This window comes from Globicephala melas, chromosome 1 (genome assembly GCF_963455315.2).
Source record: "Globicephala melas chromosome 1, mGloMel1.2, whole genome shotgun sequence".
In the NCBI taxonomy this organism is placed as follows: domain Eukaryota; kingdom Metazoa; phylum Chordata; class Mammalia; order Artiodactyla; family Delphinidae; genus Globicephala; species Globicephala melas.
The window spans coordinates 123,613,112-123,626,650 of NC_083314.1; the positions used below are offsets into that span (position 1 = coordinate 123,613,112).

Below are 13,539 nucleotides of genomic sequence, written 5' to 3' on the forward strand. Positions count from 1 at the left end.
TGTGAAAGGAGAAAAAGGGAAAACTGAAACCCAATTTTCAAAAGACAGTCACTACCACATAATAGAATTGTTGCCAGAGATATACAGCAAGGGTTGATTTCTTTGACAAAGAATTAATTCTGTCTTTGCGCAAACAAGACATAGTTTAGGAAAAGAAGTACCTAGTTGATCTATATAGACTACCTTTTGCTTAGCACAATTTCTAGTATTTCTCTATCCACTGTAATTACCAGAATAAATGTTAGCAACTTTGTACAAATCAAAGAACAAAGACCCCAAACAAGGGTTTTTTTTCAGCAGCAAGCCAAGGGCAAGGCAGTGGGATCAGTCTGTTCCTGGTGCAGATCATAATGGGTGCATTGACTGTAGATACTTTAGCACAATAATGAAACTGAGCAAAGTCAGTCTGCCTTTTACTATCACCATGCACCATCAATTTAAATGATGTCATTGATAAAATATTCCCCCTCATTGGGGTTGACCACTCCCACCCCCACCCCACCCCCCAAGCCCACCACTTTTCTTAAGCATTCACATGCATCAGAAACTGGTGATGTTCTCACCACAGTCTTACCTGTGTGCCCATCCCTTCCTTGGTGGTTGATGCTTATGACATTCTGATCAAGAAGAAATTTAACCAGGTCAATGCTCTTGCCATAGGTACAAGCACTGCAAAAATATAACACAGGGAAAATAGAAGGCTGAACGTATGTACTCCAAATTAATATGTTGAAGCCCTAACTCCCATAACCTTATAATGTGACTATAATTTAAAGAGGTATAATTTACAGAGGTAATTAAGTGGAAATGGAATAATTAGGATTGGCCCTCTCCAAATATGACTGGTGTCCTTATAAGAAGGGAATATTAGTATACAGATGACATGAACAGAGGGACAACCATGTAAAGACACAAAAAGAAGGTGGCCATCTGCAATACAAAGAGAAAGGCCTCAGAAGAAAACAAACCTGACACCTTGATCTTGGACTTCCAGCCTCTAGAATTGTGAGAAAATAAATTTCTGGTGTTCAAGCCACCCAGTCTGTGGTATTTAGTTATGGTAGCCCTAAAAAATTAAAACAGCCCTGATTCACCCAGGCTATTCTAGATGCAGATGTTTATATAAGTGCCAAAAAGATGAGAGAAGGAGGGAAAGAGAGAGGAGAAGGAGGTGATAAGAGAAAAAAAGCACATAAAGCAATAAAATCCTAAGATTCTCAAATATGGGCCTTCAAGAAAGGAGCTGTGGGTTTCCCTGGTGGCACAGTGGTTGAGAGTCCGCCTGCCAATGCAGGGGACATGGGTTCATTCCCTGGTCCTGGAAGATCTCGCATGCCACGGAGCGGCTAGGCCCATGAGCCATGGCCGCTGAGCCTGCGCGTCCGGAGCCTGTGCTCTGGCAACGGGAGAGGCCACAACAGTGACAGGCCCGCGTACCTCAAAAAAAAAAAAAAAAAAAAAGAAAGGAGCTGTATAAAATTTCTAGCATTTTCTTATTAAATATCTCCTATGATATTAATTCTTTTCTAGGCATTCTGCAGGGCAACTGAATGGAATGGGGGAACACAGGAAGGTTCTGAGAGATTTAGGTGACAAGTTAGACTTGTGATTGCACCTGAAGTGGGAAGAGGGGCAGTCTTGTGAGATCTGATGCTAATTCCAGGTAGGCAGTGCCAAACTGAAATGAATTTTAGGACACCCACTCGTTGTCTGTAGAGAACTGGAGAATTGTTTGGTGTAGAAAAATCTCACACAAAACTGGTATCATGTGTTTCAGAAGTGAGGTATTGAATGTTGAGGTAGAGTACAGAAAAACTGTGTTTTTTCCTTCCAGATTTGTTCTATAAGTGGTAGTTCACTGGGTCTTACTCTTTCCTCTCCCTGGGATGACTTTACCTAAATCCTTTTTCTCTCATGGGATATTATTATTTTCTTTAAATAAATGCCATTATTTATCTAGTTGAACTATTGCTTCCTCAATGAAGTCTTCTCATGAACCAAAGGCTGAGTTCATTGCTATCTCCTCTGCTTCCTTGTAATTTCAGTTTTATGGCACTTATCATATTGTGTTATGATAATGAATACACCTCTGTGTGTTTTGATACCTTACAATAGAGTTCCCTTAAGGAGGGAAGGGACTGTGTCATGTTAATGTTCCTACCAGCAACAACACAAGACAGGTCCTTAACAAGCCTTTCTTGAATAATTAAGTGAATAAAAAACAACCATCTCAGTGTAATAGATCGTATCACCATTAGTTATTTGTATTATAAATAGGACCATTAACACTATACTTGTTGGCCAACCTCTCACTGTTGTGGCCTCTCCTGTTGCGGAGCACAGGCTCCGGACGTGCAGGCTCAGCGGTCATGGCTCACGGGCCCAGTTGCTCCGCGGCATGTGGGATCTTCCCGGACCGGGGCACGAACCCGTGTCCCCTGCATCGGCAGGCGGACTCTCAACCACTGCGCCACCAGGGAAGCCCAACACTATACTTTTAATGTTCCGTTGTCTGAATTACCTCATTATTTCTGTTCAAAGCAACTATTTATAGGAAATGACGAATTCAGAACATATATATATATATGTGTGTGTGTGTGTGTGTGTACGTGTGTATACAAATGTGTATACATACAGACATATGAAAACAATAACAGGAATGTACTAAGTGCTGACTATGTGTAAAGCACTGTGATTTGTACATAGAAAAATTCATAACTGTAGTCAGTTCCTTATGTAAAAGGAGAATTTCTTTTATAAATATGTACTTAAAATGAATAGAATGAAAATATTAATACGTTATTCCTAGCAGCCACAGGTTTGCACAAAATAAAACAATTGGATACCTACTTTTAACTCACTTCACTAATCTTGTCATATAGACAATCTTCTGAAGGTGAAAATAACCCTCTGATTATAGTCGGTTTCAATTTATGTGCACAAAGTAGCAAAATGATTTGAAAACTAGCCTGTGGTGTCAGCCTCCACAAGAATGACGTAATGGGTAGAGGACACTAATAACCCGTACATATCAGTTCTGCCAACTGTCCCCTTCAGGGACAAATTCCACTGGTACACTTTGAAGGCATGATCTGAAGAGTTCTTGCATCTGTTCTGTTACAGAGTGTGTAGAAAACAGACAAAATATTTTGGTACTAGAACATGAAGATATATAAAAACACAGGATTTGGAATTAGTCAGGCATGTAATACATGTTTTTCTAGCCATAAGAATCTTTGGCAAGTTACTTAGTTTTCCTGAGCCTCAATTTTCTCATTGGTAAAAAAGGGATAGTAAATCCAACTGCATAAAATTGTTAGGAGGATTAAATGAGATAATGGATGCAAATCATCCAGCACATATTCACTGTTCCATAAATGGTAGTTTTCTTCACCTCCCTTTTGTCTGACCTCTTTGGGTGATAAGAAAAATCTGGAAATCCAAGTGAAATTTGACAAGTTGATGCCTGATGCAGAAGTGTAAGCTTAATTTTAGTTCAGGATTTAAAAGAAGTGTCTCATTTCTCTTATTCACTAGTACAGGACAAACACTATGTAAATAACATACTAGTCTCAAATACATGTTTTAGAGGTTGCTAACAGCCAAGAGATCTTTAACATGTAGGTAAATAATCTGATATTCAAGGTTTACTCAATTCAAATGACTACGTTTTTATTTTTATAAGCAAAACAGTAACCTGTTAAAAAATGAGGTTTTAAATTTTATAAAACATCTGCTTTCCTTTAGGACATTTTAGGGAGTTATGCGCTTGAGTTCTTAGCAAACTTTTCCCTCCCCCTCTCTCTCTCTCTTTCTTTTTTTCTTTGTCACAACTTTTCCAAACCCAGCTGCTCCTTCAGGGTGCTTTTCCGGACAACGTTGCAAAGGACTGTAATCGATTCCTAGCAAGGAGCTAATGCCTTCTTAGGTACCTCAGTGGCCACCCTGACTAAGCTCTTACAGGCTGACAGATGGATGTCTTAGATAGGTAGATACATTTGCACATAAGGTTTAAGTGGTAAGGAAAAAATGTCACATTTGATGCTGATGAATTCTGGTAATGATATTCTTGTCGGAAGAGGATTATGGGCACTGCTCCTTTTGGCAGCTTTCTGCAGAGTGTAGTGGAATAGGAGCAATATGCTTACAGATGTTGATATGCCTGTTGCCTTGGCAACATCAGTCCCTGTCTTTGTGGCTGCTGCCAGGAAGGCAGCATCTGGCTCTGGCCCCATCTGTTGTACTGACTGCAGCATCTGCGTCTACCTTTTCTCTGTGCATCTAGCTTGGGCTCCTTGTCCTCTGGCCACCCTCTGGTCTTGCTCTCTGATTGCAACATCTGCCACTATTCATTCTTGCTTCATGTACATGACTTCCAGTGTTGTAGGGTGTTAGCTAAGTTTAGAGGCTATTGCACTTAAATATTCTTTTACCTGTGAAAAGCCGTTTCACTGAAGATGTTTTCTTTAGTCAGACTTTCTATTCCTGATATTTGGATGATCTCCTTGGCAACTTCAAATTTGCCATTGTAGCATGCCCTAGAGTTAAGAAAATATTTTGAGAATAGTAAGAAGGTACACGTAGTATACCTGCAGTACCTATGGAAGTATACATAATACTCACAGGTGCAAAGGGGTGTCTCCATAGATATTAACAACATGTGGCTGAACTTCTAAATTGCTCTGGAGCAGGTACTTCACTATATCGTGGTGTCCAAAGCGAGAACAGAAGTGGAGTGGAACGTGATCCTCATTGTCCTGAGCATTCACTGTCATCAAAAGAAAGGGAAACATATGTTATCTGGAATCCTCTATTTCTCAACCTGCTCATGTGTAGTATCAGGGACTTTTCTAAGTGCCTGAGAGACTCCTGGAAATTGCCAATTAATGACAATAATAAAGGAAATTAAGTGCCACCAATTTAAAAAGTTAGAATTCTATCCTATAGCCTATTTCCACATTAAGCAGGCTTTCTTCTAGCTCCCATAAATCTATGGAATGCATCTAATCAAATCTACCTTGCATACCATATGACCCAGCAATCCCACTACTGGGCATATACCCTGAGAAAACCATAATTCAAGAAGAATCATGTACCACAATGTTCACTGCAGCTCTATTTACAATAGCCAGGACATGGAAGCAACCTAAGTGTCCATCGACCGATGAATGGATAAAGAAGATGTGACACATATATACAATGGAATATTACTCAGCCATAAAAAAACAAAATTGAGTTATTTGTAGTGAGGTGGATGGACCTAGAGTCTGTCATACAGAATGAAGTAAGTCAGAAAGAGAAAAACAAATACTGTATGCTAACACATATATCTGAAGAAACTAGGGGCAGGACAGGAATAAAGATGCAGATGTACAGAATGGACTTGAGGACACAGAGAGGGGAAGCGTAAGCTGGGACGAAGGGAGAGAGTGTCATGGACATATATACACTACCAAATGTAAAATAGCTAGCTAGTGAGAAGCAGCCACATAGCACAGGGAGATCAGCTCGGTGCTTTGTGACCACCTAGAGGGGTGGGATAGGGAGGGTGCGAGGGAGACACAAGAGGGAGGAGATATGGGGATATATGTATATGTATAGCTGATTCACTTTATTATAAAGCAGAAACTAACACACCAGTGTAAAGCAATTATACTCCGATACAGATGTTAAAAAAATTTACCTTGCACAGTGGAAGAGTTCAGGAAACTAGTAAGTATCTAAAAGGTACTCATAGCCTTATTTCCACAAGTATCTCCTTTCAAATTGATTCCCCTTTCACCCCCATAGAAGATGTTAAAATTTTAATACTCTGGACAGAGCACCATTTCCCAAAATTTTGGCTCAATATGTTAGCGTGGGGCCTAGTACTCTGTATGTTCGCAAGACTGTGTAGGAGGTTCTGATGTCCCCCTAACTGAGAAATGTCATGTTGCGGTATACAAATCATGGTATAATGAAAAGGCAGCAAGTTTTAGAGTGAGGAAGACCTCATGAATTGTATTATCTAAGATAGTTTTTTAACATTAACTGTTAAATTGATTACTCAGTAGTGGGCATTTGACCTTCTCTTTGTCCAATCCAGACTTATAACCTCTTCTGACATTTGGGAAATTCCCTATACTGAAAGTACTGACTAGAGGCCAAGATCACCTTTTATCATAGAAGCTAAAAATATGCTTTCCAAGCCTCCTTTGCAGTTAGGGGCACAGAATTAGTAGAGGGTGACCATATGTCCTGGTTTAGGCTTCTTATCCTAGAATAATTTTTAATAGTGACCCTTTCACTCTCAACCACGTCCTGGTTGGAATCTTATCTACAGGCTCTTCCAATCAACATGTTATTTCAGACTCTGACATCAGAGCTGATGACACACAAAAGGAGAGTCTATTCTATCTTGGCAAAGTAGCAGTGGTAGAATAGCTCCATCTAATTTCCAGTGGTACTGTTGTCCAGCCACAGACTGGGTGCCCCGCATTATTGGTGCCAGAAACACAAGTGTTGGTGTGTGTGCCTAGCTGGGGTGGCAGTGTGCCTTCAAAGGATTAGTTTTGGGGTGTGATTCTGGACACCATTTCTCACTGTGAAAATTCCAAACCTGGCTTTCTACTCTGTCCTGGGGAAGATTCTGTGTGCTAATTGATATCCTTTAATATTTCCCCTCATGCTTAAATTAGCAAGTATTAGTTTCCAACACTTGCAAATAAGAACACCTGACTGACACATAGTCATTCCTCAACAAGTATTAAATAATCAATATGCACCAAGCACTGTGCTAGGTGTTGGAGATATTGATTTCTTATAAGTAACAGTGGATATAATAACACTATTGGTGCAGCAGGGATGCTGAAAGGATTAAAGGAGATCATTTCTAGAAAGTGTCTAGCATGATGCTTATCACAAATTAGATACTTAATAAAAATCTTCACTCTCCCTTTTTACTAATTTCCCTCTTAGAATTTTGCTAAGTGGTGCTAAGGCAAATAAGCTATAAATGCATAGAGTCTATACCCTCAAATAAGTTACAGTCTAGTTGAATAGTCAATAATTACAGGCCTGAAGTAATAACAAATCAACACCAAGCTGCTAAATTCTAGATCTGCTTTAGCACAATTTTTAAAACCAAAAATAACCAGATCGACTGCTCTACAATCACTTGTTTTATTATTTTACTACTTTGTCCATCTGTACAGGGTGCTTTATTCAAAATAGAAAATAATAGCCCTTAACAAATCCCATTCATTCTCATTCTTATATATCTATAAAAGAAATCATCCATAGAGCCAAAAGAATTGATCGAATTACTTTTTTAATGATGAAGGGTTGGAAGGAAAAGAAAGGCAAGATAAGAGTTAATTTTAAAAAGTTCAAATATAATCATCATTTAACATTTAATGAACACTGGTTTAGGCCTTATAGCTGCTACATTTGTAGACAATAATTCTTATTTTATCAACCTGCAAGCCCTTAAGCCAAAGGGAAATCTTTAACAAAGTTCCTGAACTCCTCCTCCCAAGACTGTTATTGAAAAATAAATCTTTGAATCTTTTCTATTAATGAGTGGCTCAGAAGGACACACTTCCTTCAGAATAATTTTCCCGGTTGTTTTGATTATCTTCCTTTTTAAGATACTTTTCCTTTGTTCACATTCTGTTGGAAGCCAGGGAAAGTCAATACCATGAGTCAAAGCTTGAGGACAGCAGGGAGTCCAGGGCATCAGGAGGTCACATGTGAGTTCTTGAGGGCCAGAGGGGACATTGTAAAGCAGAATGAAGCACAATATTCCATTAATTCATAATTTTCCTTTAGCCATACCTGGTCCCACCCAACATTATTCTTCTCTAGTTGAATCAATAAACTTCAAAGCAGACTCTTTACTTGGTGAATTACCTGCAATGGCCTAGACATTATTCTCATCAAAGAAGTTATAAAATACCAACCAAAGGGACAAGCCAGGAGAAATCTGCATCAGATGCAGAGTTTATATATATATATACCCGTATTTCTGCTTCAGTCCTTCTGATTCCTTAATTCTGTCTTGGACCAATTTGCAAAAACAAAAAGTGCATATATTATTATTCTTACCTGAGGAAAACTGAATGTATGAATGATATTCTGTTTGCTCTAACATCTTATTTAGAGATTTAAGTAAAGGAAAATTTCAAGCAAAGGAATACATGTAAATCATTATTAAGAAAATATTTGGTCACTAGTCCTCTACTTTGAAGAGAGTAAATGTTCAGTAATGTCTTTTGAAAGAAAGATTGGATGAATGGGTAGGTAGCTGGATGCTACTTCTTGCTTATTTCTGCTCATTGATCTTAAAGATAAAATAAACATTTCCATATTAACCCAGCAAAGTTAGGACCTCTCACCAGCTCTCTAAAGCAACTCCCAAGTGTGTCTTAAATAAATTTTCAGTAACAAATCTGTGTGATAGTTCTGACAAGACACATTTTAAAAAATAAATTACTTCTCCTTACTGACCATGCCCTAGAAATTTTTGTGACTTTCTCTAGTATCCAGTTCTCCAGTTAAGAGAACTATAGCATTCAACATTCAGATGACAAAAAATTAATAGTTTCTGAATTTAACATTTTCCATTTTTAACTTATTAAAATGATAAATTGTGAGAATTGTGTCTCTATTTTCCTCCTATGGAGTCCAGCAATATTTTGACCTTTTCAATCTCATTCGATAAGCATTGCAGTTCTCCTTTTTAATTGCCCTACGAGGTATAAGGAAGAAGACTAGAGACTTAAAACATATGTGACTGAATAGGTCAACCTCACAAACATGCGGAACGTGCTTTCGGAAACACATTTTGGCTAATTTGCAACTTGAATTTATTTTCATTTGTGACATTCTGTTACCACGGAAACATGCTGTAAATACCAGATTTCAAATTGCACTCCTTTTGGGGTCATTCATTTATTCTTCCCCTTATGTCCATTAACCACAGGCAAAGTCCAGATCTAAAATAAATCATCTGGAGGCTTAGATACATTTTGGAATAAGTAAACCAGCTGATAATAAATCTTGTGCAGTGTCCACCAGCACAAAAGATTTTCTGATTTATTCTTTGCAATTGGTTGAAGTACAAAAGGGACTTAAATATCAAGTGTATATTAGAAGGAAGTAAAAATACTTAAAAATCTGAGTCATGTCACTTGATTTTTTTTTAAATGATTGAGTAGGAGGCATGTAGTGCTTGTGTGAGTCAGAAAGAAAATGTTAAAAATTATATCATATGACGCTGGTATGTACTGGGAATCCGGGTGAAGTACACATTTCAATGCCTTTTGTAGAAGAGCCCTTTGATCCTGGAGACATGCTGATCATAAATGACACTCATTTTGACACCACTGAGCTTTGGAGTTGTGCAGAGGAATAAAAGGCTGAGGTTGGCCTTGATAATAAAGGAAAAATGTGAGTGGTTCCTGACCCCTTGGAAGAGTGAGGCAGTTTCAAAAACAATTATGTGTTCGGTGATTCACATTGGTGTACCTCTGCCTATCCTAAACCAACAGAATCAAAGAGACTGCTTAAACAAGGTCCAGACAACAGCATTCCTTGCATCCTGACAACACAAGTTGTTTATGATAATGCTATAGAAAAAACTCCTGAGTTATTATACACTGGCTCAGAAAATGATACAAACTACGTTTCTCAAACGTTACCAAATAAAATGGCCCTGTTTCCAACATGGAAATGAAATTGCCCTAGCCTCTTGCTACAGTTGTCTCTGGGAGCCTTTGTGTTTTCCTTAGAGTAATGAAAACATTGATTAGTTTTATTAACTGAATATCAATCTCAATTTTGGACCAAGGAAATGGCAGTTCTATAGATCTGACAACCTTGTGCTTTTGGAAATGTGCATCATTTTCTGCTGCAAAGGCCAGCAGTTCTTACAGCTGGGCTTTTAATTAGGTCTCTTGGGGATCAGAATGCTGGATATGCCTGAGAGAATTTAATGACAAGATGTAACTCTGAGTGAATTTGTGTCAAAAAATTAAGTTTGTGAGGAAGAGGAAAAAAAGAGAAAGCTTTTTTTCAATACTTTCAATTTTCCAAAATTCATTTTGTAATTAAAAAACTAAAAAGTTGCAGGAAATTCTATTCTACTAAATGCATCTAAAATCTTTCTGTGTATTCTAAAGGTTTTTTCCCCCAACCTGATCACATTCTAACTCTATTTCCATTAAAAATAACAGTAGTATCAAATACTGGGGAGGATGTGGGGAGCAACTGGAACTCTCATATATAGCTGTGGGAGTGAAAAATATTGCGAACACTTTGGAAAGTTGTCTGAAATTTCCTAAAAAGTTAACCATGTGCATGCCCTTTGATGCAGTAATTCTCTCTCTCTCTCTCTCTTTCTCTTTCTCTCTCTAAATACACACACACACACACACACACACACACACACACAACGAAGAGGGATTAACACATATATTCACAAGAAGAATTGAATGTTTCTGGCAGCTATATTCACAAAAGTCAAACACTAGAAACATTTAACCTTCCATTACAAGGAGAACGGATAAACAGTTAAATTGTGGGAAATTCATAGAATTTTCGGTAATAAAAAAGAGCAAATTATGATTCATGCAACAACATGGATAAAAGTCAAAATCATCTTGTCGATCAAAAGAAAGCAGTCACAAAATTATATCAACTTCAAGAACAGAAAAAAAGCTAACCTATAGCAATAGAAGCCAGAATATTGATTATCTTTGGTGGCGAAAGCTAGTTACTAAGAAGTGGGCAACAAGGAACTTTCCAGGTGAAAAATTTTCAACTTTCCAGATGAAAATATGTCTATATATTGATCTGGGTGGCTTTTACATGGGTGTATCCACAAGCAAATATTCACTTAAGTCAATATTCAGTTAAGATTTGAGAATTTTGCTATATGTAAAATTTACCTCAATTAAAAAAAGATTAGTGAATAACAAAAAGTAGGAAAAATTTAGGAAAACCCCTTACTTTTACTGCAGCACCTAATACATTAAGAGTTGAGCTAAAATATGTAAAGAAGGATTAACATATAGGTTTAATTAATATATTAAAAATAATAAATTATGACTTGTGGAACAAATTAGTACATGCGTACAAGATTAATCAACTTAGATTATTCTCTAATAAATAAGTAAAGTAGAAGTAAAAAGCATACATAAAGTAAAAGATAGCAAATTTCTTCTTCTAAACATAATCTTACCATCTGCTTTGTTGCCTTCTTCCACCAAGAGTTTCGCAATATTAAAGAATCCTTTTGCAGATGCTAGGTGGAGGGGCCTATCTCCGACTTCACCGCTTACATTTACATCAGCACCAAATTTCAAAAGGAGGCGGGTTACCTAAAGGATCCATGCATTTGAAATTAGTATCAAATGCCAAACAGTAATGCAATGCCTTCAGCAATAGGGAAGGAGACATATCATTTAGGTTTTCTCTTGGATAATTTTTGCCTGAAAATAACAGAAAATCCTAACTCAACTGGCCTAAACAATAAGGAATTTATTATTATATCACCTAGCAAGAAATCTAAAACTGGAGCAATTTCAGGGTTGGGTCTTCATTGTATCAATACATAAATAACCTTCTCTCAAGTCACCCATAATCTTCTCTGAACAATCTTTTCTAAAGTTTCCTTCTGGCCAGAGCCAGCAGTGCTTACTTGATTCTTGATTTTCATAGTGGTTCCATACATAGGTCACCAACGGTAATCTTGCTACTGGGGTTCTGGGTCCTTTTTTGATTTGTGAGTAAACAGGAGATAGCCACACTAGCCCCCAGCATCTTCCCAAATTAGCTGAGATTCACATCCAAGAGGACAGAGAGAGATGAAGTAAGAAACAACTCAAGAGTTTCCAGGGGTTGTTTCAGGTAATTTACGGGATTCCTTCAAATTATTTATATATTCACTTAGGAACCTTCCAAATAATTTCTCTAAAATTGACATTACCTCCCCTGTGAATTTTAGGACTCATCATAGTGATCCCAAGAGATAAGTTAGGATGCACCCGTGCCATTAAAATAACAGTTATGGGAGGACTCCTCAAAAGTCTTGACCATTGTGGCATCAGCATAAAAGTGAATTCAAGCTCTAAAACTATTTTGTGGCAGCAAATAAATATATCTTGAGCGGAAGCCTCTCAAGAATATGGTATATATTCGATAGAAATTCTAGGCGAAAAATTAGCTGGGTGGGATGTGGGAAAACTTCCTATTGCATGCAGTAGGTAAAGAACAAAGGTTCTGAAATTGGGCTTCTGCTTATTAGGTATGTCACCTTGAATAAATTATTTGGCCTTTTGAAAATTCAGTTTCTTCGTTGCTAAAATGGGAATGCCTCATAGAGTTGTTGTGAGAATTAAATAAGTTATTACACATAAAGCACTTAGAAAAGTGCCTGGTATTCAATAAATGATAGCAGAAGTGGTAGCACCAATGTGGAACACATGTATTTTATCTATTTCTTGGCTAACGGGCAGACCAATACTTAATTCAAGAGAAACCTGAACAGTAGACATTTAGTTTCAAGAACCTTGCACTCCTAAGCAGATATTTCCACTTACACAGGCTCCATAAATTCTGATTATGTGACTTTATAATGGATAGAGTTAAACTATCTTTGAAATCGATTGTCTATTAAGCACTATTATTATATACCTAGGAACTACTGCTGTTGGTAAAATACTCTTCCACTTAAAATAAGTAAATAAGCAAATGGCAAGGAACATGGCACATTAGTATATCGAATGTGCCATTCTCCTGTCAGCATATTTTAGTAAATGACAATAGCTTCCATAAATTACTTATGTGCTGTCTTTGCACATAGGAAGTGAGTCCCTTATCATAAAAGGGCCATCCACATTTTAGCATAATTTTATAATACTGTGACTATATATTCAGGGAAAGTAAACAAATTTAGGTCTCCACACAACATGCATAGAAGCTCTTTATGTTTCTGCTGGGTCATGAGGTTAATCGCCAAAGAGGATGACTCTACAAATAACAGGCACTGTGTATATCCTGTCTGTGCCTGAAGTCAGAAAAGTATAAAGTTTTTTCGCCACCTGAGTTTTGGACCCAGTACTTTCAGAAGCGTTTTCAGTGCTCAGCTCTCCAGGGCACCCCAGTGCAGTCTGAGCAGCCTATCAATGAAATGAGCAGTCTCCCCTAGTTAGAGGTCACACTTCGCAGGTCTGAGACTGTCCAGGCACATGCCAGCCAGCAAAGAAATAAAGGCACAAAGACTAGAACAGCACAGAGACACAAGTAAGTTTGATTTTCAACTTGGGATCCTCAGGCAGTGCAATGGCATGACCTGTACAAAGGTAAAAAGGTATAATTCTGCTGCATGACTGAGACCAGATCTAGAGAGATAAAATGAGGAAGAGTAAAAACAGAATGTCAAAAGAACAGTTAAGTTTTGATTATCTAATTACATTTGTATTTCTGTTTTATTTGGTTCTATTGAGTTTCTTGAGTATAGCTAAAAGATGGTGTTTGAAAAGAGCATATAAAATTTTT

The 13,539-nt window shown here is 37.6% G+C and overlaps 1 protein-coding gene across 1 annotated transcript in view; it reads right to left on the minus strand.

Moving 5' to 3' along the window:
* TNNI3K (TNNI3 interacting kinase) overlaps nt 1-13,539 on the minus strand; it is a 297,506-nt gene that overhangs the window by 186,456 nt on the left and 97,511 nt on the right. Inside the window, exons 9-12 of the mRNA XM_060304278.1 lie at nt 11,222-11,360; nt 4,624-4,768; nt 4,434-4,538; nt 575-669 (exon numbers count right to left, since the gene is read on the minus strand). Coding sequence (XP_060160261.1) covers nt 575-669; nt 4,434-4,538; nt 4,624-4,768; nt 11,222-11,360 — 484 coding nt within the window. The remainder of the gene's footprint in view (nt 1-574; nt 670-4,433; nt 4,539-4,623; nt 4,769-11,221; nt 11,361-13,539) is intronic.